The sequence below is a fragment of the Drosophila mojavensis genome, unplaced genomic scaffold (assembly GCF_018153725.1).
Source record: "Drosophila mojavensis isolate 15081-1352.22 unplaced genomic scaffold, ASM1815372v1 contig_80, whole genome shotgun sequence".
NCBI lineage: Eukaryota > Metazoa > Arthropoda > Insecta > Diptera > Drosophilidae > Drosophila > Drosophila mojavensis.
The window spans coordinates 8,219,575-8,245,823 of NW_025318906.1; the positions used below are offsets into that span (position 1 = coordinate 8,219,575).

The following is a 26,249-nucleotide window of genomic DNA, read 5'->3' on the forward strand; positions in this document are numbered from 1 at the left end:
TTTGGGTTGCAAGAACTAAAGTGAAATCAAACACAAATATCTCAGCCAGCAAACAAATATCCCTTGACACTTTTGCTTACAGGATATGACAGGCACAACAAGCTTCAGCATTCAGACCGCCCCAGCTAGAGCTGAAGTTCCCCAAATGCGCATAAAGGTCGCTTGGCAGGCGCTGGCCCATATATACTTATTGCCAAATACTTGGCCAAAGTATTTTATATTATAAGCGCGCTCTCAATGCTTATCAGCGCCAGTTGAAGTTGTGTCAAAGTTTCTGATTTTCCTCGTCTTCTTCTTCGTTTTGTTTTTTTTTTTGCGCTGCTCGCTGATAAGAGCGCAGCGTGCCAACGGTGAGGGGGTGGGGCAAGGCAATAAACTATGCAACGATTTAAAGGCAACTTCCGGCTTATGCCGAAATTGCTGTACAAATTCAATAGAATGTGGAAATAATAAAAACGAAGTAAAAAGTGCAAAATAGAAAATAAAAGTTGAGCAGCGGTAAAAAAAAAAAAAAAAAAGCGGTAAGGAAAAAGAAAAGATGAAAAATCCGGTCTAAAGGCGAAAGGTTATTTGTAATGCTGCTGCTTAAAACTTTTCTCATTAGTCACTATTTTTTAGCGGCTGTTTAATTGTTGCAAACGCACCAGAAAAAAACCAAAACTTTTCGAGTAGTTAAAGTTGTTTTCCATTTTCCATTGTGCATCATTTTTTCTTGAAGTTTTCTCTTTCGCACTTTATATAAAAATAAATTCCTGAGCGCAAGTCAAACAAATGCGGCTTTTAGCACTGCAAGATTTGTGTAAACAAATTAAGCCGCGCCCCGCAAGGTGAAATGGGCGAAGAAGAAGAAGAAGAAAGAGCTGGAACTAATGAACGCTTCACTGTGCAGATCTAATGAGGCCCAAATAAATTTCCACTTGCAGCAGCCAAACAAAAGAAATATTAAAACTTTACTTTCCAGCCGCTTTCAGGCAAATATATTGGCCGTTACGCCCACTAATTTCGGGCGATTTGCCAATAAACACGTACAAAGAATGTGCGCACAGGAGGCGGCTGTGAGGGCGAGGGGCACATGGCCAAAGGGAAACGGAAAGGGCAATGTCATTCAGCAATTACACAGAGCGAGACAGAGTGCGGGAGAGAGCAAGATAGAGATAGGGAGAGGCCACAAAGGCACAGAGCAACACAAAGGCATATACAGGCTCTATAAGCGAAGCACTTGAGTTATGTCTTTAGCCAGCGATTAGAGATGGGCGCGTGTCGTGCTTATGATGCGATATAAACTGAGAGAATTTTTAAATATTTTTAATGAATTCCCAATATAATTAAAGAGCAGTGTTTAGTTAAAATTTTTTTGATGTTTATATAAAATATAATTTAAGCAAAAATATTATAAAAATGCAATAAAAATTTGTTTTTGACAGGTTTGTAAGCTATTGAACTATCCAAAAACACATTAATAAAAAAAAATAAATAATAAAATTAAAAAAATATTAATATACCTAGAGATATAGAGAAACATATTTTACTTCGAAAACAAACAAAAAAATCAGCTTATTTATTTATTATTTATTTATGCAAATATGTTTTTTACTATTCCCCTCCAGCCCAAATTCAGTTCTCTAGAAGTTCCATAACTAGCAGCTGTCAGCTCAACGACTAAATCGAGGTAAGCCCAGAGTCAAACTCTCCTACGCGCTCATCTCTAGGTTGAGTTAAAAGCCTGCTGGCACGTTCCAGAGCTCCCTCAACCAGAATGGCCAACTCTTGCATAGCTCTCAGCAAGTTTAAGCGCTGCAATTTCATCTATTTTGCAAGCGATTCCTTGCCCAAAATGTAGCAAATATTCAGCCAGCCATCAGCCCATCAGTCAGACCGCCAGTCCGCCAGTCACTGGCTGACAGCGTGAGCTTGTACCTCCAGAGTCAGTCAGTCGGTGAGGCGGAGGAGGTGGGGGCTTTTAATTAAGTGCGTGCCCTGCGCTCGCTAACAAATATGAACTCCTTTGGCAGCTCCTTTTGCCAGCTGCTTTGCCTAAAACATGAATGCACAGATACAAATACAAGCTCACACAAACACACACACACACACAGGCACACACACATACACATATTAATGGCTGCCCCGTTTACGTCAAGTGCGTGGAATATTTAAATATCTATATATATGGATATGTATGTGTATGTGTGTGTATATATAAATCTTGCAGTCCCGTCTGCAATTGCTGCATCAATTTGGCCAAGTGGAATGCTGTCAAATAACAATCTGCACATGTGCAACAAATTAAATTGGAATTGAGATGCCTGCCAGGCAGCAGATTGTCTTGGCGCACACGGCCAAATTCTAATTGGAATGCCGTCAAGACGTTAATGAGCTTACAACAAATTATAACGGTGCGCCCACATATACATATACAGTATATACATACATATATATTGTGTTGGCAAAGTCAACTCAAAATTCAATTAATTGAAAAGTTCCATTCGAAAAACTTTGGGCTTCGAGCACTTTTCAACTTTTAAGCCGAGCAAAACTTATAAATCGAGATTAATTCGCCTTTTTACTTCTACAATTGCATTAACAATTATGATGATCATTTAATTTGTGCAACGCATTTATTTGAATTCACTCGGGAGAGACTGCAAACTGTTGAAACTGGGTAAATGATTATAGGGTTGTTTAGGCTATTACGTTTGTACTTAAGTTACAACAAATGTGTGTATAAATAATATATTAAAATTATTATTAATTTACTAACTATTTTTGGGTTCAACTTCTTAGCATATAAATTAGTTATGAACGTACACAAATTGATGAAATGTGGCTGGGTTCGAGATATGTAAATTCTGTTTCATATATATTCTTCAAAACTCTATAAACAAATGAGATATTTATTGTTATTGATATTGTAATTGCGCGACATTTCAATGAGTTTCAGTTAGGCTTCAGCTATTGTTTCAATTCCGTTTTCAATCCAATTTTCTATGGCGTAGTTTACAAACAATTCGTACCTGAACATGTATAAAAAATGGAAACCTAAGAATAACTTAAAGTTACATCTATAGCTATATATATATATTTGTTATATATATAGCAAGTAAATGGCTTAGTTAGGTTAGTTGTTAGCCTATGACTATTAAGTTCAGAACGTTCTACAAATGGCAAAAACAGTTTAAAATTAATTTCAATTACAATTGAATATTTTTAAAATAAGCGAACTAATCAAAAACTAAATCATAATAAATATTATAGGACACACTGCACACGGCTCGAGGCATCTACTATTAGTTTTAAGCTATACATATCTATATATATATACATATGCTGGTTAAGGTTAACACACTGCCCCGACTTAAATATCATACAAAAACACTTATACGCTATAGCCTTACGTTTTTTATTTGTAGTTAACGTATTCTTGATATCTGTTTCTAGTTCTTCTGCTTGTAAGTATTGTAAAGTTTCCTTTTTAAGGCACTGACATTATGTACACCTGACTTAGGTGGAGCCAAAGCTCCTAGGTATCTATGAGGAGGGTGGCGGCTTGCCGTGCACACGAAAGCGATACAGGCACGTATAGTCCGGTTGGCCATGATTCGACTCGATGCGCAGCTCGACGATCTCAAAAGGACGCTTGATGTCCATATTTTGCACGGGAAAGAATTGGAGCGAGGCACCGTTATCCTGATATTCATACTCACCGAACAGCACCGGATCCTGATCCTTCTCGTGCTCCAGTCCCTGCAAAGTAAAGCAATTAGTAGGGGAATATAATAAATTTGTATTGAAGACTCACCCAGACGGTAAAGTTGCGTGGCGCCGAATCAATGCGCCCTGTAGGCGACAAGCTCTTGGGTATGTGCTCCAGCGTGAAGCCCGTGACGTGAACCATAGAGTTGAGCTTCAGCACTGCAATTGAATAGATGGTTTACTATGAGCATTCTCTCTTTCTCTAATACACATTTTACTCGTACCCAGAAATCCGGGAAATCCTTGAAAGGCCCAGCACTCGCCGGGCTGCACGTTGGGCGATATGGCCACCCTGGGCGTATTGGTGGGATACCAGAGCGGAATGCCAAAGACGGAGATCTGTGCCGATTTGGTCTGATAGCTTTCGGTGCAGCGTGTGGACAGAATTTGCCCGCCCGCCGACTCCAGGGCAAAGTCGACCAGGCCCGTTTTATCCGCATCGTAGACGGCCAGCACAGATTTGACTATGTTGCGCACCTCATCGTCGTGCATGAGCGCCTTCAGCGACTGGGAGCTGGCATTCTGCTTGGCCTCCACAACGAGCAGGATCTCGCGCTTAAGCCGCTCGCTAATGTCGCTCATCAGGACGAGGCTGGAGCGTTCGATCTCCGCGCGTATGTTGTTGTTGGTCTTCTCGTTCAACTCGAGCAGCTGCTGCTCCAGATAGTCCTTGGCCACGAACATGCTGCGCACCCAGTTCTGCAGATCCACATCATCCAGTTTTCCGCCCGCCGTCTGCTTGAAGCCCAATATCTCGACCAACGTCAGCTTCACCTGCTTGTTGAGCAGCGCGAACTGCGACTCATTCAAGGCCGCCAGCTTGGCCTCGATCTCGGCGAGGAGGCCGCTGAAGCGCTGATCCTGTGCCAGCTCGTGTTGCTGCATGCGCGCCAGCAAATCGTCCTGCGTGAGCTTCAGATTGCTGATGGACTGCTGCAGATTGGCGTTCTCCATCTGCTTGTCTGAGAGCGCCAGCTTGATGAATGCGATTTCCCTGTTTAGCTGCTCAATTTGCTGATCCGCATTCGACTGGCCCGAGCCCTCCTCCTTGGCTTGCTGCTGCTGCTGCAGTCCCAGATTGATGCGTGCGTCGACAAATTCTGCCAGCTCTGGTGAGCCCAGCAGCCGCTCGAGCAGCGCACCCAAATCGATGCGCTCCAGCAGCAGCGTATAGTGCTCTTCCTTTAGATTGAACTCCGCCTTGACCAAGCGCGTGATCTCCTCCAGCTGCGCGGACGTCAGCTTTATCTGTCCCCCCTGCCACTCGACCGACTGCTGCAGCTCCAGCTTTAAGCGCAGCACCAAGTCAGCCAGCTGCTGCTCACTGAGCTGCGCCCGCTGATCCGCAAACTGCTGCAGATTCTCGCGCATGAGCTTAACTATAATCTGTATCTGTTGCGGCGACAATTGTTGCTGCTGCTGTTGCTGCTGCTCTTTGGCTTGTTGCTGCAGCTTCAGCTCCACCAGCTGCTGCACATAGCTGTTCACATGATTCAGTATGTTCTCATACTCCTCCGGGGTAAGCGACTTCTGCATGCTCTGCTGCACTTGCTCCATATTGAGCCTAATGGCAGCCGCCTCCTGCTGCTCGCGTGGCAGCCACAGCGCCATCAAAGCAGCCCCAGCCTGCATCAATCCCCCACGCAGCGAGGCATAGGCAGTCAGAGGCAAAGGCAGCAGCGCCTCAGTGCGATGCGCCATCTCCAAGCGCTGCTCCTCCGGCAACTGCTGCCAACCTGCAAGAGAAGTAATCCAAGCATTAGTCCTGGGCAACGGCCAATGGGCAGAGGCATTTCAACAGATTTATATCCTTCTACATTTGCAACTTTTTAGATTTCTTTCGTTGATTCTTCTTTCAGCACATGTCAAAAGGAACTGTTCGATAGGGAATTTTCGGGGCGACGCCAATGAGCACAAATGCAGAAGGATAGAGTTTCTGTTCAATGGGAAATTGTTCGTAATTATTATTTTACTTACCATTTCAACTCGCAATTGCAATCGCGTGGCATAGCTCAATAAAATGGCAAATAAAACAATTTACAATTTTGCAAAATATTCTGTTGTTCTGTTTCTTTGTACTGTATTTCGTCAATGATTATGAAATTGTTTGCATTTATTATAATAAATTGAGGGCTCTTGTTTAATTTTTGATAGACAAATACAATGGCAAACAATGAAAGGTTACAATTGAAACGTTGTTTAACAACAAAGAAAATAGTTTATTTCAAACGTTGTACGAAATTGCGTTTGGCGACAAATCTGAAGAACAGATCCAAATTTAATTGTACAATTTATCATTTTATAATTAATTATAAATAATTGCACAAAGCTCACATTTTTGTGGCCAAAAACAAGGCGTACAACAACAAAGAATGAATTTAATGTAATTTTTAATTAATATTTATGTTTTTTTTTTTTTACACAATTTGAACAGCGAAGCGAGTTTGTTCGCCCTCTCTCTCTCTCTCTCTCTCTATCCTTCTCCATATTGCGTCATATTGTAGGCGGGTGTAGGGGAATTTGGTACGTAAGGGATGAGGGGGGAGGTATGAAAGTGTAAGTATGCATGTGAGTGTGTGTGTGTGTGATGTGGGTGTAAATATTTGGTGGGTTTCAGACCGAACACAACATCTATATATCTATATATACATATGCATATATGTATATACATGTACAGTTTGTCAAAGATCATTATATAAACATACAAACGAAAAATTTAACATGAAATTAGGTGAGCAATGGTTTTGTCGATTTTTAGGAAATGCTAAGCAAAATGCTTGAATTTGTACTTGAATTGATCTTGATTTAAGACTTGAAAGTGTCTCGATTAACGCGCATAAGAAAAAACAATAATTTTCGAGCTGCCATCAGAGCAACAGCTGCTGCAGCAGCTCATGGCCAAAACGAAAGCAGAATTGCAGAAAATAATCATTAAACACGATCGTAATAGACGTTCGGCTGAAACCACTGACGCCCCTTGCTGACCACATTCTGGCCGATAGTTTTCAGATACACCAAATAATCATCGGCCCAGTCACGCACGCGCACAGCTTGATCGATGGCCTGCGAACGTAGCCTTTCATATTGGGCCACAATATCGATCTTCGGGAATTCGGGTAGTTCAAGTATGGTAATTTTTATTTTTCTGGGTGGGAAGCTTTCATGGGGATTCAGATAATAGAACAGACCTGAAAAGTTACAAAAGTTTCCACATTAGCAAATATAACTTAGAATATTCAATACTATACAAATGTATACAAAATGAAGTGTGATTGATAAGTTTTCAAATTGAATGGAAACATTAAAACTTTTAAATTGATATGGAGGTCTCAAAAGTTTTCCTACTTGTATGCTAAAATTTATGTTATAAATTGTAAAAAATAAAATATAAAAAATAAATTTTAAAAAAATAAAATAAAATAAAAACATTTAAAAACAAAAAACTAAATTATTATTTCATCTATTTTGTTTAAGTTTCTATAGTGTTGATTTTTCACTTAAATCTATAATTTGTTATAGAATCAAATCTAGTTTTACAGAGTCTATCAATTTTTAGGGAAATTCTTACATATATATCTGAATATATATCATTCATTCTCAAGACATCTCTCTTTTTCCTCAACACAAACTTTATCAATATCGTACGTATATCTTACACATATATCTCAATCTAAATCATATAATCAACTCTAATTTTTCTGCCCATATATTTCTCATATATCTCTGTAGTAATACTCCTCTTACTTTTCTACTCAACTCTGAGCAACTAAGCAAATTACGCTATGTCAAGCATTCCATATGTCTAGTAATATCAATCAATCCCGTTCTATTGAGTTTTCTCATACAAATTATGCATACAATTTCCATATCAATATCAACAACCGCAACGCGCACAAGCAACTTGTTGCTGACGTCATATGGCTGTCAACGACCAGAGGCGACAAGCAGAAAGGTGAACTATATGTATACAGAGAGATATATGTATATATCTACACATTATATACTCGTAGCATTGGTGGTAGCCGCCATTCAAGGTAAGCCTTTGGCTGACGTTCAATGTCAAGGCGTGTGCACGCGTTGACAGATTTTACATTAAATATATAATAAATACTTATCTAATAGTTTACATATATTATCATAGGTTAACACTCACCCACTACCATCAATACTGGCAACAGTAGGAGCAGAGAGAGCAAGAAACGCTTCTTCCACTTGTTCTCCGCATTGTTGGACCTGAGTAGCCAAGTGTCCAGGCTGAGCACCGAGGCGATGCCGATGTAGATGTGACGCATCAAGCTCAACAGGCTGGAGGCGATAAGGCCGTGTTTCGGCTGACGATCGCGCTTGGCATAGTAGCTCTGATAGGCGCTCGATTCCGTTTCCGATATGTTCGCAATGCTGGTCCACACGCTGCTAATGCTGCTCACGATGGTGGTGATGATGCGTAGCAGCCACCAGCTCTGCACCTGCTTGTCGAACTGTGTGTCGTCCACCTCGTCGGCCGAGTCGTAATTCAAATGCGTATAGTTCGCCTGATAGCGACGGCGTATGAACTCCTCCTGAGCTGGATCACGATTGACCATATAATTCACGCGCTGATCATGATGCTCCAGGCTGCGACGCGACATGTTCGGCATTGCGACGATTCCCGGTGCCAGCTGGCGCCGATGCGGGGACAGTTCTGAATACGTATAATCAGTTTTCGGTGTTTTGCTGCAAAGCAAAATAAAAAAACACAATTATTTTCGATTCACTAGACTCAAGGCACACAAATCGAAATCAGAGTTGGGCTGGCAGTTTCCCAGAGAGAACAAAAGCAATTGACTGCTTTATCAAGGCCTCTCTGGACTCCACACCTGACAGCTAACTTACTTCCAGTACTCGCCCGCATTTTTGTACTCGATGTAGGCCAAATGATCATCGCTTAAGTTAGCCTTGCTATTGCCATTGGAACGTGTGCGACTTTTGCGCTGCTCCTGCTCCTGTTGATGCAACTCCTGTGTGGTATTCAAGACATTCTGTGCCGTCTCCAGCTCGCTGCGCGGCGTCGATGTGACAGCGGTCAGGCTGTTGAGGGCATCGTTGAAGCGCTTGCCGGTATTGGTGATCATGGTGGTCACCGTGGCAGCCTTGCGTTTAGGCTCTGGCGTTGCATCCTCGCTCGAATAGTCCGAGGTCAGCTGTGCCGCAGCCTTTGAGCGAGTGGTTTTAATGGCGTCGCTTTTGGTGATGGTGGCGCTGCTGATGCTGCCGCTGCTAGTTGTCTTCGATATCTTTGTTTCGACCACGTGTTCCTCCATAATGGTTCTGTAAATAAGCCAACAAGTTAGTTGATAGCAGCGGAAACGTTAAGTTAAACGGTCAGATATATGATAGCCCCCATGCGTAATTAACGCAAAATCTGAATCAAAACAAACCCCAAAATATGGTAGCTCATAAATGCTTTACAAATAGAAACGCGTCTGACCTTCAACAACTAGAAGCAAAACAAAAACCAGCAAGCAGGCATTTGGTTTTTAACATGAAAACGACGCTCTCATGGCCAGATTGCCTCCGCCTCCCGGCTGATGTCGTCATCAACGAAATGAAACGAAATAAAACCACAAAGCGCACGTTTGATTCAATTCGCGCGCCAAAAAACAAACAAACAAACGCTCGAAGCTAGACGCGCTAGCGCACCCTGTATGGCAAGTCAAAGACCCTGTATATTTCACTCTCATCAGAGCTGAACGCGTTTTTCTCTGCTATCGCTGGCAAATGAATCACATGTGCTTGATCGTGTTTGCTCGCAAGAGAAGTGATGTCATCTCACATATCTCTCTCTCTCTCTCTCACTCTAGCACACATGCTCGGTCATGAATTATATTTGCAATATAGTTTTCTCAAATTAATTACATATTTTCAATTACTTATTCACTCTGCTTAACAGCGTTGCCACCTGATTTGCCTATATACAGTGACTGCCTCACTGTGATCACTGACAGTGACTGTTAGCGCATCTCTAGCCAAGCATTTTGTTTCTTTTTGCTCGATTCCAAAATACAATTTTCGCGCCGAGTGTGAATAGCAAGGCGATGACGTCATGCTCTCGTACACTAATGCACACAAGCTGAACGTGTGCTGCTTGGCTGGCATTGGTATCTGTGTTTATTCGTATTTATGACGCGCCTTTGTTTGGTTCAATTGCCCAACGTAACGTTACTTTTTAACTCTCCTCTACGCTCCACTCACCGCTCTTCAAAACATTGTGCAGTAGGCTAACTGATAAGCAGCGCATTTTCATGAGTGCTCTATTTTTGGGGCTATCGAAGGAATTTATGTTTTGATATGCTCAAGTATACTTACTGCACATTGGGCGCCACAGACTGTTTCTTCTTCTTGTGATTCATATGCCCCTCCGTGCCGGCACGCTCACAATTGTCTTGGTCGCAGTCGGAGTGCAGGAATGGCGTCTTTGAACGCGAACGCCGGCGCGTCTCGATTTGATAGGGTTCTCCAATCATAGCTTAAGAGTTTTGCTGCAAACGAAAAGAATAAACAATTAACGTTTGACTCCAAACATTAATTGTTCATTCTTTTCGTCTGCAGCAATTTTTGTTTGTTTATGTGTGTGTGCGCATAGTTTGTTTATGTGTGTGTGCATAGTTTGTTTATGTATGTGTGCGTGTGACGGGCGTGGATTGTTTACCATGTGAATTTATTTCAGTTCATATTGAGCATTGGACAGGGGGCCAAATGACAAACGAGCAAACGAGCATTACAATTGGTAATGAAACAAGGTCTAACGAAACTCTTAGCACATACGCACACACACGAACACACACAAACATTCAGGTTTACATATTCGTGCGTGCGTTCGTGCTACGGAGTTTCTTTAACGCTCGACTGCTCAACAACAAATCGGTTTGCGGGCCCGAAAACATTAACATTACAGAATTATGCAATGCGTGTGGAAATGAGCGCAGTTGCTAGATTTTTAATTAGATCGCAATGAGAGCGCAACATAGATCTAAAAATAAATACGGGCAGCTGCGTTGCCGGGTGGGCCTTTGCAAAGAAGTCGGCAAATTGCATGCGAAGCACCACAATTTTTCATTAAGGGCACTCAGGGTGGGCAACACATACAAAAAAATAAATAAACAAGAATGAAGGTAACCACGCCATAAACAAACAAATAATTCGCTTGAATCAATAAAATGCGATGAGGGGAAAGGCACTCTCAACTCTACTATTTTATCTTCTTTTATTTTATTTTTTTTTTTTCGGTGATATGCGTGAAAATCTAAACAAGTTTTCCGAGCCGCAAGTGCGTCAGCAAACGCCGAAGCGAACGCCGCGTCGAATTTTTTCTTCACTCTTCGTAGCGTGCCAATTGGAGGAAATGCGGCACACACACACACACACACAAATACACAGTCGTTGTGAATATTAATCACTTACTCTTTCACACATTCAAGTCGATTAGCTCAAGAATTTATTTCTATTTAATGTGCTTTTGCACAATTTGTGTTTTTATTGTCGGCTGTTATGATTTATTAATAGATTTTCAACACCAAATTAAACACGTCCGACGCCGACAGCAGAAAAACTACGAGTAATTCGATAAATGTACCCCTGCCGGTGAGACGATTCGTTTACGATGTATCGATAGGCTGTACCCAGTGGCCCACAGGTACGATACTTTGTCCAGATATCGTTTACAACAAATATTTCGATATATACCTATGTGTACCTATGTCATGTTAGCAATGTTAACATAAAACCTATAAATTTCTTATTTCTTAAATAAAAACAGGATTTACATTTAATATGTTATGTTTTGTTGCATTATCATAGAATATAAAAGACTTTTTGTATAGGTACAACAGCTTCTTGGACCGAGTAGCCTATTGGTAGTAGAGCTCCAGATTCATGCCGTCATGAATTTCATCTGCAAGTACCATAAATGGCAAGATATTAATATAAACTAAATCAGATTACCAATATTAAGTATAATTACAATCGGATAGGCGAATGGGATCCTTATAGATGGTGTACCACTTTTTCAGCACAATCTTCTCATGCTTTGTGCCAGTTTGTGCCGCTATTAATTTCTTAAGGTCCCCAATTGTGTCGTCTGGGTTGCACTTTACACGCACCTGCCAAACAGTTGATAATATTAATTCGTGGTTTGTTTAAATGCAAATATATTACCTTTTTGCCCAGACGGTCATTGCAAGTTATCTCAATCATGTTTGTGTTCCTCCTTTTTAATGCACAACAAATATATTTCGATAACTGCCAATACTGGCAATGGCTGCATTATCGATATGTTTGTGCGTTGCCAGAATGCCGCAAAAATTTCTCTGCAAAAATAAATAGACGCCGAATTGCAATATTAAAAATATTTTAAATTATTGCGAAGATGTCCATGATTCCATTCTTTCCTAATCTCAAGCCAACCGTGGCTAATCGTTTTTGGTTTGATATGACATCCGATGATGAGATGCAAACAAAGCGCTATGAGGACGAGCGCAGAAATTGGGTATGTCTGAAATAAATATGTGTACATACATACATATGTATATGTGTAAATTGAATTACAATTGTGTTTTCTACCTTAGCGGGAATCTTTAAAGACTGCGGCTACAGATTTGCAGCCACTGGGTAAGGTGCACACTATCACTGGCGTCGAAACAGATGATGAAGATGGTAAGTCGCGAGCATAATAACATTGGGTGAGATATTCATATTTGCTTCCCACAGCCAACGATGATAGTGAGGACACCGATAGTCACGATGAGGAGGACGATGAGACAAACGATCGTGTCATTCCCGTTACACAGGATTTCTACTCGGCGGACGATATACAAATGAACGACGAGACCTCGCCCACAGCACCCTAAAAGGAAAGGCATTGCATAGATACACCATTTAGTTAGTTAAGAGTTAGTTACTGTTGCGATTACAAAGTTCCCTTTACATACTGTAATAACAATTTTCGTTTACTTTAAGCTTAAATAAATTATAAACAGAATAAGCAAATGATATAGTTGGTTATTATCATTATAGTTTGCTACTAGTTGGGGGTGTTGCGGGGATCGACTGAAGAGTTCACAGTCACAGAAAAGGCTTCACGCATTTCGTCTACTTGTGAAGCGCCGCAGTCTCCAATTTGGGCGCCGGCTTCGAGGCCAAGCCCGAGAGCAATTTCTTGATCTCGGCAATGGCGCGACCCGGATTCAAGCCCTTCGGACAGGTGCGCGTGCAGTTCATGATGGTGTGGCAACGGTACACGCTGAAGGGATCCTTCAGCTTGCTCAGACGCTCAACGGAGTTCTCGTCACGCGAGTCAATGATCCAGCGATATGCCTGCATCAGCACAGCCGGGCCAAGGTACTTCTCGGCATTCCACCAGTACGACGGGCATGAGGTGGAGCAGCATGCGCACAGAATGCACTCGTACAGGCCGTCCAACTTGGAGCGATCCTCCACTGATTGTAAGTACTGTGCCTTGCCCTTCTTCTCCCCGGCTTCGTTTCTGTGCAGGATTTGCGAGTTATTAATCCATTTTCATAATGAATCCCATTGCTACTCACTTGCGCTGCAACCAGGGCTGAATATTTTTGTACTGCTCGTAGAAGTTATTCATGTCCGGCACCAGATCCCTCACCACATACATGTGGGGCAGCGGGTACACCTTCAGGGGTTTGGGACTGGTCGCATCGATCTTGCTGATGCAAGCGAGCGTGTTGGTGCCGCCAATGTTCATGGCGCACGATCCGCAAATGCCCTCGCGGCACGAACGACGGAACGTCAGTGTCGGATCCATCTCGTTCTTGATCTTGATCAAGGCATCCAGCACCATGGGACCGCACTCACGCATGTTGATCTCATAGGTCTGCATGTAGGGCTTCTCGCCGGCATTGTCTGGATTCCAGCGATAGATCTCGAACTTCTTGATCTGTGGCTCTTGTGCAGCCTTGGGCTGTGCCTGTTGCTCCAGCTGCGTCGTGTTGCTGATTGCACGCAACTAAAAAAAGAAAAGCGATACTGAATTAATTTGATAAATAATTGGCGCTAGAATCACGCCATAGAAAAAATTTTTTTTTTTTTTTTTTTTTTTGACGAAAATGTTTACATAATCGCAAATTTTGTTGTTTGTGCGACGCACTTGATTTGCATTTTATCAGGTATGATCGCGTATTAGTTATGTTTTTATTATTTATTATATAACAATATTGCCCAAAAATCGACTTCGTACACCCTCGCGGCTCCAGAGGAGGTTTTCTTAGAGCTTTACTGCGCGCTCGCTCACCTGATGACGTGCTGCCAAAGAGCTGGCGCGGCTCAAGACCTGTCTGGCTTCGTTGACCAACATTTTTCTAATGAAATTGAAACGTCACTGCGTTTGCAATTTGTTAATTAATTAATCAAATAATACGTTGTTTTCCGACTGGAAAATTACAGTTGCAATCGAGAAGTTTGCACAGCGAAGACCTCTCGAATAGAGTTGTCAAGAAGTACTAATTGGTCTGGTCTAAAAAAGCTAGCGTTAAAATAGCTAAAAATACCAAATGATGAAATTCTTTATATTATATAAAATAAAATTATGAAGTAATGTATGTAAATCTATTTGAGTTAGTAGACTATGTATAAATTAAATGTTACATTTAGTGAAATGTATTTAATTTATGGTTTATATAAAGGTATTTTCACAATAAGACAGCCGTCCTGGCAGCTGTCGTGTAATATATCGTTTAGCCTAGATATCGATAACACTACAGCTGCATTCAAGTGTGACCAGCTATGTCGCATACCAGCATTTTAAAATTCAAATAAAGATATTTATTGTACACTTAGTAGTTTAATTTATTTATGAGGGAATAAGTATTTAATAAATAATAAATATATTTGTATTTACAGTGTTTTGATACTTTATGCCATTAAAACTGTTTTGGCTAAATCTGACTAACAGTTTCAACTGCGCCTCGCTGTGTTTGTTGAGTTAAAGATTTTTCCAGGTTGGCGGGCAATATATTTAGCTCTGCATTAGTCGGGTTTCCCTCATTTACAGCACGTTGATAGCTTGGTGGAACGCTGTATGTAAAATAGACATAAATATATAACAAATTCTTTACTTTGGTTCTATAGTTTAAGTTACCTATTAATGGGAGCGGGAATGCCCTGCACTTGCACTTGAATTTGGCTGAAAAGGTTTAAATTTGAGATAAAATATTCGCTTTTAATGTAAACATTATTGTGTAGCTTACCTCACGGCCTGCGCTGGGTATACATATGCAGGTGAATAAACGTGTGTTTGATAGCCAGGAGGTGGATAGTAGCTGGGCAGACCCGCTGCTTGGCCATGGGTAGCAGCTATTCCACCTGGAGGTATGGGAGCCCTGTTAGCTGCTCAAGGGAGATATTATATATAGATATAGAAAATTATATAAAAACTCTATTTCATACCATCAGTGATCACAAAGCCCACGTTGTTCCTCGCCTTTTGCGTTCGCACAATTAGAGATATAATCGAAACAAGGATAAATAGTGATATGCATATGGAGATCGATATTATAAAGGCCTCCATTTCTCGAACTTTGTTTGCTGTCAGCCTTTCCAGTGGACAATGCGTACTGAGAGCGAGCCCCATCGATAAGTTCCCCGTCCATGTCTAATCAGAAAGCAATATGCCAAATATAGATAAGCGATATCTGCTGGCTTCAAACGGCAGGTCGTAAATTTGGCAATACGCCGTGAATTAGTCAGAAAAAGGTATTTTCGTAAAGAAATGTTTATATCTACAAATACTGATAAGAAAATCTTACAATTATTTTGAGCTTCTTTTGCCATTAAAAATTATTAAAAATAGTAGGTTTTATTGATAATAATATTACAAAGCAAGCAATAAATAAAAACTGGATTTAGTTTGTACGTTTGAATACAAATAAAATTTAAAATTTTTATTAATATAATTTTAACTAGATTTTTAGATTCGATAAAAAGTGATCAAATAAAAATATTTGTATAATTAAAAAATTAAATATATCAATAAATAAAATATTTGTATAATTAAAAAATTAAATATATCAATAAATAAATGAATAAATTAATTTATTCAGCATTGGCTCTATTTTACTTTGTATTATTTTAAACATTTCTCTTAGTGCATTTACTATTTTATATTTATGTATTTCTTTTCTATATCACTCGATAATTCTTAAACAATTCATTAAACTCAAGCTAAGATGCACCGTAAAATGACGAGAAGTTGACAGCTTGTCTAGTTTTAATTGACGACTGGGATAAATGCAATTCTCACTCGTAAGCTGCATTGCTATGGAGCGAGAGAGTCTCTCTAAGAGCAACAACAACTGAAGTGAATTGCCGAGATTTTAATGGCACTTGGCAACTGCAGGCGAAACTAACATAAAATGAAACTTCTTAACTGCCATTTATGCCGGCCAGCCAAGAGCAGCGCGACTTTGTCAATTGTTCATTGACCTTTTGTTCAGCTCGGGACAATGTGACTTACATATAAATTTATATATATACACACATATATACCTTTATAAAGGAAGAGAAAAGCGCGCCTCATTCCCACCTAGGCAAAGGACATTTTTATATTTATTTGTATTTTCGAAAGCGAAGGCATAAAAGCCTCAGTTGCAAGTTACAAAAAATAATAAAAAAATAAAAAATATATATACAAAAAGTTTTTCAATGTTAAAGTAAACAGAGCAGCGCACAAAAGTTGAGGGATGCCAAAGAGCGCCCTCAAACCACGCCCCCATTCCAGACCCTCCCCGCGCCTTCCACCCCACCCAAAGCAAATACGCATAGGTCTAAACAATGCAAAAACTTAAATAAAACGTTTGGCCAGGTGGGCGGCCAAGCCTCAAGCCCCAAGCCCCGAGCTCCGCCCCCTCTGAGTCACCTGTTAAGCAAAAGGCATTACAAAAGCCTCAAAACTTTAGACAACAGCTTAAGTGTGTGGGCGGGCGGGGCGTGGCTGCAAGTGAGTGCAAGTCTTTGCGCAAATTGTGTTTTGATTGAAATTCGACTCGGAGCAATGCATGCAAATGACGTCAATGATGACGAGAGCGCACAGCTAATTAGCCGACCATAGAAAAAACTGCCTTAGCACCAAAACTAAAACAAAACACACAAAAAAAAAAAAAAAAAAAAAGAAAAGAAAACTTTACAGCCCAAACGAGCGAATCCAAACAAATACGATTGCTTCGAGGCGGTTTGGCCCGGAAAAGGCCCTAGACTACTTTCGAGGGTCACTTCAATGGCCAGCAGCAGGAGGGGGGAGGAGCAGCAGGAGGAGCATACAAAAAATAACTAAAGGAATAGCAAGAAAAAGTTTCTTGAGCGCGGCGAAAGATTTAATACACTTGCAGAGAAATAATTAAAATTATAAATAACTAAACATATATTTAAGAAAATCTATGTAACATAAAATATTTAAAAAAAAATCAATACATATGTTGAAGTTTTTTTAAGTTAAATTAATGAAATTAATGATTAAGAAATAGCAAGTCCTAACGCCTAGCCGCAGTGACAAAGATAGATAGAGATAGAGAGGGCGAGCCAGAGAGATTGATGGAGTGAGGGACAGAGAGAGACAGTAAGATAGAGAGATACAGAAAGAGATAGAATGAGAAAGGAAGATAGAGAGATAAAATGAAAGAAATAGAGAAAGAGATAGAAACTAATCTGAAACTTGACTAACAATATCAAAGAAAGTCTCACAGCAGAGCGATAGTTAAACAGCCTTATCAGTAACAACTTAACTGTATTATTTAAATCTAAAAAGATATTTTTATATATAAATACGCAAGTGAGAAGCAGTTAAAAGTCTAAAGCAAACCGATATCAACTTATCTAATCAGCATCAATCAAATTGAAAAAGAGACTTCATATTCCCATATCTTATCCTGAGTCACTTTATTTGAATGCTCTAGGTGAGAGTATCGCGGGCAAAAGTTTTGCAAAATCAATACGAAAACTGTGGGAGCGAGCGAGAGAGAGCGAGCGAGCGAGCGAAATGAATGGGCTCGATAGACGTTTGGATTTTGGCAAATTGAGCGAACCACCCGATAAATGTTTTGTGGTGCGTCAAATATACATTTGCGTCTGATATACTAGCAGGCCCAACCTCTGCCAGCCACCGCCCAGCCCCCCCGCCCCGCAGCCCCACAGTCCCAACTCAACTTTCAGTTTATCTGCCGCTTTGTGCGGCTGCTGCTGCTGCTCCTCCTCCTACTCCTGCTGCTGTTGCTGCTCCTCCTGCTCCTCCCGCTCCTCCTGCTGTCGTCCATATCACTGGCATGACGCACGCACATTGCTTTGATAGATAGAGATTTACGTATGTGTTACAGCATATGAATAGCTTTGTATCAATGCGCTAGACAAACGTCACATTTCCATTTCTATCTCTTTTTTATCACTCTCTTTCCCCTCTCTCTCTCTCTCCCTCCGTTCGATTGACAATATTGTCAAAGTCTTTTCCTTTTTGTATGTGCATTAAAATGGCATTCATAAGGCGTCACATCCCCGGGGTGCCATAAAAAAGTGCCCGTAGACACAGCAGCAGACACTAGACACAAAAAGGACACACAGACATAGATAGATGGAGAGTCATGTAATTCAATACCCTGTCCCATATCTAAATGAATTATTTATGCTCGCTTTGTGGTCTGTGTGCCGTTCGATTCTGTAAACATTGATTGCTGCTCGTTAGAGCTGCTCTGGCATTTAATATATCATTAAAATTGCAATGGGTTCACCCACACCCACACCCACACCCCCAACCCCAACCCTCGTCCCACTTGTAGCTGTCGCCCTTGCTCTGCTCTCGATTGATTGCAAATTTGTTGCTCTTTCGGTTTATTACGCATACGACGTGTGTGCTGCGGACTCGACTCGAATTTGTCAAGTGGCTTATACTAAAAACTGTTTAAGCACCAATTCAACTAACTAACTCACTCTCTCTCTCTCTCTATCTCTATCTCTCTCGTATTCCCTCTCTTGCAGTCATTGAGTACATTAGCAAACAGTTAACATATTCGAGTGCAATCGAGGTCAATCAAAGTCAGCTCAAAGAGCTCTTATCAAATGGCTCTATCGAGTGCTTGTTTTTAGTTCAATTCAAGCTTCATCTAATTGCTATAATTTTGAATTTCTGGGAAAATGCTGACAGCCAAATCACTTTGAACTAACTTGTAAACAAAATATATTATACTAAACAGACTTGACAAAACTGATCTGTCTGTGGCAGTTGTCAGGGCAACTTCAGAAGCAAATCAATAGAGAATCTGCTATCACGCGCAGACATTGGCCCCCATCCAACTGGCGTCTTAAGCAGACTGTGGGCCAACTGCGGCTCACTTGCCAAGAAGCCAAGAATGTGACCTTGAATTGAATTCAGATGCCTGCAACACCTTGAAAGGGGAATACGCTGTGAATGTGAATTGCTGTGCGTAGATAAATAATCTTTGGATACATACTAAAGTTTGCAGTAAGATTTTACTTGTAGCTTTGAGTTTTACTGAATTAGTTATATACAAGTAGTTAAAGAACAGAATCACATTTCAATTTCACTTAAAGTTGAAGGTGATTAAAAATAAATAAATGCAGCATAGATAATATATTAATTTATTTTTGTGCTTTATTTTCCCTGAACATTTATTAATTATATATAGATATCTTATTTTTGCCACTTTCACTTCATTTTCACTTTAAGCTCATTAAAGCTAATATGTAAAGCTTAAAGCTGCTTGGAGTAGAGTACTTCAGAAATATTAAAATTCGAAAGGCAATATTAATGAAATTGTTACATAGATCAGCTATCATTTCATTCACCTTAAATTTACCATTCAAAGCTGAAAGCTCAGTTACAAAAGCTTTATAACTATTATAAGTAATAAATTAACACTAAGCTTATACTTCAAGCACATTAAATTAATACTTTAAGCTGCAATGTATTTAAAGTATTGCCGTACATATTGAACCCTTTTTCGCACTTCACTTGCAACACAATAAAACAAATACATAAAGCTTAAAGCTTTAATTGACTAGCTATACAGCTAATAATTACTTAGACTTGGCTTTCACTTTCAGTCTCTTTAAGCCTCTTAAAGCTAACACCTGAGCCTAAAGCTTCACGCCAACGGCTATTTATAGAAATCTACTTAACATCAGCTTTCACTTCAATCTCCTTGCAGTCAATAGTCGAAGCTTAAAGCTGATATATATAAAAAAAATCAATTTACAGTCAGCTTTCGCTGTAAGCACCTTAAAGCGAATATTTTTGGCTCCAATGCATTAGCTATATATAGAAACCTACTCAGAGTTAGCCTTCACTTCGGGCTAATCTTCACCTCAAGCTAAGCCTTGTCAAAAAGAAGCCCCCAGCCTGGGCTAATAGCCCTGCCTAGCTGCACAGGCTGCTCGTGCTTAATCCTAGTGAAACAGGTGTCCAGCCCGTAAATGCCAGTGCGCGGGCATTGAGTGTAAAATCTTGTTGTAATTTTAAAAAAGAGACAATTTGATGTGCGCTGCTGTTTGATGTACATTTTCATTACACGCTTTCCCTCAAGTGCATCAAATTTTATGTGCCCGGCAAACGAAGCGAAGCGAAATGAAATGAAATAAAAAATAAGGGAAGAAGAAAAACGAAACTTAAACAGCGCCAGGCAGGACAGACGGCATTTTAAAGCTGTCAGAGAAGGAGGAAGGAAAATAAAGACAGATAGCATCAGAAACAGCTGGGAATGCGTGCACCTGTGTATGTGTGTGTGTAGGTGTGTGTGTGTGTGTGTAGGTGTCTTAGGCGTTAGGCGAGCGAAACACAAAGTTGTGACAGCGTCTATCTGGCTATGAAATCGCTGAGCTTGTTTTTAATTTCAATCAACTTATGCGGGACAGGCGCGTGTAATTCAAGGACTCAAGGATTCGAGGACTCGAGACGTCGAGCCATTGAGGACTCAAAGCTTGCAAAAACTATTTATCAACCGTGATGGCGACAAGTTGTCGCCGAGTCACACGCCAACCGCCTGTCGACTTACAACAAAAAACTTGTCAGTTAGCAGCGCACAAACAAGTTATCAAAAGCGCATCATCATAGTTGTTGCTGTTGCTGTTGTTGCTGTTGTTGTTGTTGTTGTTGGAAGCGGATATGGTCTGAGCTGATGATGCTTCAGTCACGCGCCAGGATCTCAGATAGCGGCACGTACAAAACTCAATACCAGACTACAACTGCCCACAGTCCACAGACACGAACGGCATAAATGAAGCAATGCGAACAGACAGCTCTCTCTCACTCTCTTCCCCTCTCGCTCAAACCTTTCCCTGAATGGTGTCAACTTTAATCTTCGGCTTCGACTCGGCCTGCCTCCTGACCAACCTGCTTAAATATTCGTGGAATCTGCATAATATCTGTCCTGGCAAAACAATATGCTCGGGCTTCATCCTTTCTCTATCTGCTTCCCCTTCTTCTTCTTTTTCTTCTCATCCTATTTTTTCCTGTACTGCAAATGACCATTTAAGAGGCATTTTGGTATACTTGACTTAACTTGGCTTAAGTTCAGGTTCAGTTTATGCTCACGAAAGCCGCTTACAGCTCAATTTCCCTAACGCACAAGTTTCGTGCTTCAACTTTAATTTTGTGTGCTTCATAAACTTCATATGGCTTTATGGCTGTAAATCTGCATTGGCCCAAAGGCATAAAAGGGTTAGCTGAATGCTGCGTGAATGCATTAAGGGTAGCAGCGCCCCTTGGGTGATGGGGCGTTGCGCAGCAGCAAAACTTTTTTTATTACTTCATAAATTTCGTAATACTTAGTGAAAATTGGTGCGGCGCATCTATCTAATTGTCTGCTCATTAAAGTTTAAGTTATGAGAGCTTTTCGTAATATATATTTTATTCATTATGCTCGAGTCACATAGGAAAGGCAGTGAGTGGAAGGAAGAGCTTTAATAGTTGCAAGAATTTAATGCATACGTAATATTTCGATTAGTTGAGCAAGCATTACAAAGAAAATTTCTAATTAAAAATGATATGCAGCAATATTAATTGAAGTATTAGTTGAGATATGTAAAAAGTATGTACATATATTAATAATAATCAACTATACTTAGAAATGAGGAAAATTAATTGAATTTGTTAAACGTATGAAACAGGCAAAAGGAGGCGTGGCAAATCCTATAAATATATAAGTTCTTATTCAGACCTGTACTTCTGAACGCGTCGATATCAGAAACTCTAAGAGCTTGAGACTCGAAATTTCCCTTATTTCCTCTCCTCTTAGTATTTTCTTTAAGTATTCCTATTCCGAATTTCTTCTAAGTATTTCCTTTCAGTATATCCTCTTAGTATTTTCTGCTAGTATTTTCTGTTCGTATTTCCTTTCAGTATTTCCTCTTAATATTTTCTGCTAGTATTTTCTATTAGTATTTCTTCTTAGTATTTTCTGCTTGTATTTCCTTTCAGTATATCCTCTTAGTATTTTCTGCTAGTATTTTCTGCTAGTATTTCCATTCAGTCTTCTCTCTTAGTATTTTCTGTTAGTATTTCCTCTTAGTATTTTCTGCTAGTATTTTCTGTTAGTATTTCCTTTCAGTATTTCCTCTTAGTATTTCGTTTCAGTATTTCCTCTTAGTATTTTCTGTTAGTATTTCCTCTTAGTAGTTTCTGCTAGTATTTTCTCTTAGTATTTCCTCGCACTGAACGACTGACCCTCACCACCAAACGTGATAGACTGAAGAAATAATGCAGCTGCTGCCCTTTATATAGGGCTACTTTCACTCAAGGCCTAACTCGCTCTCAAATGTTGAGTCTCTTGTCAGGTAGAGGCCGTTTCAGCTTCAAGTGACCAATGGGAACACTCTCTGCTGCTGCAGGCACTCTAGCTTCGTTTTACTCAAATATAAAAACGAAATGAATACTGCTGTATACATATAGACAACATAAATGATCTTCTGCAGTTAGTCAGACAGAGAGACAGATTGAGAGACAGACGGAGAGATAGACAGTGAGTCAGATACAGACAGATATACGATATATATAGACAAACCAACATACATAGTTTAATTAAATCACTTTATTACGCTGCTCAATAAAATATATACAAATATGCTTGATAAGGCTAAATGTTGTTCTGCTGAGTAGCTTATGAAAATTAATATTTATTTATAATTGTTAGATGTTATAAAGTTCTCTCTGCCTCAATTACTGACTATTCAATCCCAAACGCATAGACGAACTCCTTATAAAAATCACCCTATCAGATTTTTCTTGAACTCATTAAAAACCTTTAATCACTACTAATATGCCCCAGACTCTCACAGCTATCAATGAGAATGGCCACTATGAGATTATGACAAAATTAAGACTTTGATTGGCCATTACATAAACACTTGCCGCTCGTAAAATGCACATAAAAGGCCAAAAGTAAGTGACAAAGGCGAGCAGATAACGGTCCTTTGACACAGGCGCCGCTAGGCAGGCAATTCAATAAAATCTGAGCAACAATATAGGACTTTATGGACAAACACTATATAAGACATGAGTACATTTGGCTAATAGAACAACTAGAGGCGCATTAAATATTATGTAAACTACAGCCATAGGCTGCAAATTTTTATTTGTTTAAATAAAGACGCAGTTTAAGGCAAATGTTGTAGCTGGTGTGAGTGATGTAACTATCTTTATGAGGCAGCCACGTAATACGCAAGCAGCACTCATCCCAGCCGAGCCACTGTCTTCGCAAATTATGCAAATTAATTTACATATTTTAGTTGAAAAGTTTTCATTAAATTCTCATAAATAAATGAGACGCTAAGTAGGTCAAGACGATAAGCGGGCGCAGGCAGACCGTCAACACAACTTATGCAAATAGAAAGCAAAGTGAACTAACCTTGAACACATTTATATACATACACACATATATATTTATGTATGCTATATATGTTTTCATTTAGAGTTGCTCCGGCTGGGTTGAGTTGCCAACAAATGTTGACGCATTTAACGGTCGCTGCCGGCCTTGATTAAATGGCCAAACAAGACAAAAGCGGCAAATTGATGAAATTTTAGCAATGGCTAAAGCAAATACGAGATGCAATTGACAAGTTGTGAAGGAATGGGGTAGGGGAGACTATAAAAGAGCTAAAGATATTGATTCAAATATAGCTTAAACTATGGGAAAAAAATCTAAAGAATTTGTAACTAAAAAGAAATATAAAAAATGATATACAAAAAAAATTGATTAGAATTTTAAACCATAATAATTATATAGTAATATAGATATATAGTATAAGAGAAAAAATAGCTTAAACTATGGGAACAAAATCTAAAAAGGAAATTTTAAACATTATATAAAAAATAAAAATTGACTAGACTTTTAAATCATAATAATTATATAGTATAATAAATATATAGTATAAGGGAAGGCGATTTAAGAGCTAGAGTTATTGATTGAGCTCAATAAATATATATAATAAAAACATAAAAAATAAATATAATAATAATTAAATTAAATTTTAAAAGTTAACTAAAATTATATATAAAAATTTTAAATCATAATAAAAACAAAAATAAAAAAAAATTTACAGAAACTAATTTTATATTTATTACAACTATCTAAAATTAAAATTAAATAAAAATCTTTAAAAATTCCTTTAACAAAATTTCAATAAAAATTCACTCTTAAATTATAATTATGAATATTTACCACACACCATTTTAATTTATGATAATTGAGGAACACACGCTAGATTAGGCTTAGCATCCACTTGGCTGTGGCAGCCCTCGCATGCCTATTTACTTATGGCGCATGGCTGAGCGGGCTAATCAAACAGTTGCCGGCAAAAGCAGTTAAGCCAACAGGAGGCGCCCGCACAATGAGCTATGCAAACAGACAAGTAGAGAATCACAGTTATGCTACGCAGCAGCAGTAACAGTAGATGCCTACTTAATATGGATCCCAGTGGCAGAGAGAGATGGAGGGGGAGAGTGAGAGTGAGACAGGGCCTTAATGTGATTTTCATGCGTATGCGATAAGCGTCGCATAAACGCAATAAGCTGCAAATAATCAGCGGAAAGACAAGAAATCTACACAGAGCATAACCTCGCGCACACACACACAAACAAGCACACACCCGCACACGCACACAGTCACCTGCCATAAAAAGCTGAAGGCGCAGAAAAGTATGCTACATTTTTTCTTCTTCTGTGCGACGCTTTAATGGCCGCAACGCTTCACTTGCTCCAGTTTCAGTGCGGATTCCATTTTGGCTGGCGCGCTAGCCGAAAGTTCGTTTATTAAAGCATTGACTCGGGCCTGTTGCCGCTGCTTTATGCAAATGTATGTAAAGTGTTGAAGCGATGCCAAACAATTTAGCTGGAACCCCAAATGAAGTGAGAAAAATAAAATTAAAGCGCACACACACATAGCCACACAACTACAACCAAGAGGGGGCCCAGCCTGTGTGTAAGGTAAACAAAATGTAAATTGTTTTGGCGTTTTTACTTAATTTTCGGCATTTCCCCTCGCTCGCGCTTGTTTGCTTGTGTTTGGCCAATGCCAATCGCTGATAATGCGTGCTCGTTCGTTGCACTCTCTGTGCAGGGTTCTTGGTCGTTCTTCTTCACTTTCGTGTTTTGGTTTAATGCCCAGTCGAAAACCCCATCAGCCGGCAGAGGCGAACGCTATTGAACCTGCCAGCACATTTTGAGTGCTGCTAAATTTACATTGGGCGTGAGCATGTGGCGTATGCGCAATATTTTGTCGTTGAGGCAGTTCAAGGGAGTGCAGCAGGCCGGCCAAATCAAAATTCTGTTCATACTTAAATTGTTTGTGGGAAATTTAATATAATTTTCAGTAACTCAGGTTCAAGGTGAGAGGTCGAGCAGACCTTTCAATAGAAGCTAATGCAGGCAGATGACTTTGAGCAAATCGACTTAGCTCACTGTCATGATTAAGTAAATATATGCTTTGTGGTATCTGCCACGCCTACTACTGCCTGTAATTTGAATTTTCATAAGACAATTTACATTTTCAGTGCATTGAGGGCACTGAAAATAATAAACAGATAAGAATACTTACAACTATGCTCATTTAATTTATATATTTTATATTTATATATATTTATTTAATATGTTTTACACATACATATGTCGTTATATATATTATTAATATACAAATTATGAAGATTGCCCATAAAATAGCCCATAGCTATAGCTAGAGTTACTCCATTCTATTAGCAACCGAGTTCTACTCCTGCCCAACCCAGCCATTCGAAAATTCACAACTTTTGCATAGTCAGCCAAGGCTTATGAATTGCAAAGTCTTGATAATTTGTTGCTAAGTAATAATCAATAAATACATGATCCAAAGCCTGTGCAATTTTAGAAATCAATTAGAGAAACCGCCAACAATTCCATCTGAATGGATAATTGAATTGAGAGAAACTGTTAATCAATTGGAAATAAAAGAAATATAAATATATAT

General features: G+C 39.6%; 5 protein-coding genes across 7 annotated transcripts; 1 reads left to right on the forward strand and 4 right to left on the reverse strand.

Moving 5' to 3' along the window:
• Positions 1–2,596: 2,596 nt before the first annotated feature.
• On the reverse strand, positions 2,597–11,361 carry LOC6579091 (SUN domain-containing protein 2). Of its 3 annotated transcripts, XM_015163479.3 has the most exons (7): positions 11,191–11,361; positions 10,096–10,268; positions 8,623–9,057; positions 7,904–8,463; positions 3,975–5,486; positions 3,797–3,909; positions 2,597–3,741 (listed from the first exon to the last, which is right to left on the reverse strand). In XM_015163479.3, the coding sequence occupies exons 2-7, from the start codon at positions 10,251–10,253 to the stop codon at positions 3,526–3,528; spliced, it is 2,994 nt and encodes a 997-aa protein (XP_015018965.1). In that variant the 5' UTR covers positions 10,254–10,268; positions 11,191–11,361; the 3' UTR covers positions 2,597–3,525. The 3 variants fall into 3 exon arrangements, with proteins under 3 accessions (XP_015018965.1, XP_015018964.1, XP_002004988.1); XM_002004952.4 differs by lacking the exons at positions 2,597–3,741; positions 3,797–3,909; positions 3,975–5,486 and adding an exon at positions 5,806–6,938 and having other exon boundaries at positions 11,191–11,355; XM_015163478.3 differs by lacking the exons at positions 7,904–8,463; positions 8,623–9,057; positions 10,096–10,268; positions 11,191–11,361 and adding an exon at positions 5,728–6,684.
• Positions 11,362–11,547: 186 nt separating this feature from the next.
• Positions 11,548–12,053, reverse strand: LOC6579092 (ubiquitin-like protein 5). Its single transcript, XM_002004953.4, has 3 exons — positions 11,944–12,053; positions 11,750–11,888; positions 11,548–11,680 (listed from the first exon to the last, which is right to left on the reverse strand). The coding sequence occupies exons 1-3, from the start codon at positions 11,980–11,982 to the stop codon at positions 11,637–11,639; spliced, it is 222 nt and encodes a 73-aa protein (XP_002004989.1). The 5' UTR covers positions 11,983–12,053; the 3' UTR covers positions 11,548–11,636.
• LOC6579093 (anaphase-promoting complex subunit 15) lies at positions 12,053–12,777 on the forward strand. Its single transcript, XM_002004954.4, has 3 exons — positions 12,053–12,274; positions 12,354–12,441; positions 12,496–12,777. The coding sequence occupies exons 1-3, from the start codon at positions 12,155–12,157 to the stop codon at positions 12,633–12,635; spliced, it is 348 nt and encodes a 115-aa protein (XP_002004990.1). The 5' UTR covers positions 12,053–12,154; the 3' UTR covers positions 12,636–12,777.
• On the reverse strand, positions 12,714–14,250 carry LOC6579094 (succinate dehydrogenase [ubiquinone] iron-sulfur subunit, mitochondrial). Its single transcript, XM_002004955.4, has 3 exons — positions 14,048–14,250; positions 13,329–13,762; positions 12,714–13,270 (listed from the first exon to the last, which is right to left on the reverse strand). The coding sequence occupies exons 1-3, from the start codon at positions 14,108–14,110 to the stop codon at positions 12,877–12,879; spliced, it is 891 nt and encodes a 296-aa protein (XP_002004991.2). The 5' UTR covers positions 14,111–14,250; the 3' UTR covers positions 12,714–12,876.
• A 354-nt stretch (positions 14,251–14,604) lies between these two features.
• Positions 14,605–15,392, reverse strand: LOC6579095. The gene is made up of 4 exons (XM_032729947.2): positions 15,202–15,392; positions 15,003–15,141; positions 14,894–14,938; positions 14,605–14,829 (listed from the first exon to the last, which is right to left on the reverse strand). Exons 1-4 carry the CDS (start codon positions 15,383–15,385, stop codon positions 14,691–14,693), a joined length of 507 nt encoding a protein of 168 aa, XP_032585838.1. The 5' UTR covers positions 15,386–15,392; the 3' UTR covers positions 14,605–14,690.
• Between the last annotated feature and the right edge of the window lie 10,857 nt (positions 15,393–26,249).

Excerpts from the sequence above, each read along its gene's own strand:
- LOC6579095 (XM_032729947.2), bottom strand. The coding sequence starts at position 15,385 with ATGGGGCTCGCTCTCAGTACGCATTGTCCACTGGAAAGGCTGACAGCA. Across the intron at positions 15,142-15,201 it reads GGGCTTTGTGATCACTGATG|CTAACAGGGCTCCCATACCT; the intron begins GTATGAAATAGA and ends TCCCTTGAGCAG. Across the intron at positions 14,830-14,893 it reads ATTCCCGCTCCCATTAATAG|CGTTCCACCAAGCTATCAAC; the intron begins GTAACTTAAACT and ends TTTTACATACAG.
- LOC6579094 (XM_002004955.4), bottom strand. The coding sequence starts at position 14,110 with ATGTTGGTCAACGAAGCCAGACAGGTCTTGAGCCGCGCCAGCTCTTTG. Across the intron at positions 13,763-14,047 it reads CTTTGGCAGCACGTCATCAG|TTGCGTGCAATCAGCAACAC; the intron begins GTGAGCGAGCGC and ends TTCTTTTTTTAG. Across the intron at positions 13,271-13,328 it reads CAGCCCTGGTTGCAGCGCAA|AAACGAAGCCGGGGAGAAGA; the intron begins GTGAGTAGCAAT and ends AATCCTGCACAG.
- LOC6579091 (XM_015163479.3), bottom strand. The coding sequence starts at position 10,253 with ATGATTGGAGAACCCTATCAAATCGAGACGCGCCGGCGTTCGCGTTCA. Across the intron at positions 8,464-8,622 it reads AATGCGGGCGAGTACTGGAA|CAAAACACCGAAAACTGATT; the intron begins GTAAGTTAGCTG and ends TTTGCTTTGCAG. Across the intron at positions 5,487-7,903 it reads GCCAGTATTGATGGTAGTGG|GTTGGCAGCAGTTGCCGGAG; the intron begins GTGAGTGTTAAC and ends CTTCTCTTGCAG.
- LOC6579092 (XM_002004953.4), bottom strand. The coding sequence starts at position 11,982 with ATGATTGAGATAACTTGCAATGACCGTCTGGGCAAAAAG. Across the intron at positions 11,889-11,943 it reads ATGACCGTCTGGGCAAAAAG|GTGCGTGTAAAGTGCAACCC; the intron begins GTAATATATTTG and ends ACTGTTTGGCAG. Across the intron at positions 11,681-11,749 it reads TCCCATTCGCCTATCCGATT|ATGAAATTCATGACGGCATG; the intron begins GTAATTATACTT and ends TGGTACTTGCAG.
- LOC6579093 (XM_002004954.4), top strand. The coding sequence starts at position 12,155 with ATGTCCATGATTCCATTCTTTCCTAATCTCAAGCCAACCGTGGCTAAT. Across the intron at positions 12,275-12,353 it reads AGGACGAGCGCAGAAATTGG|CGGGAATCTTTAAAGACTGC; the intron begins GTATGTCTGAAA and ends TTTCTACCTTAG. Across the intron at positions 12,442-12,495 it reads CGAAACAGATGATGAAGATG|CCAACGATGATAGTGAGGAC; the intron begins GTAAGTCGCGAG and ends TGCTTCCCACAG.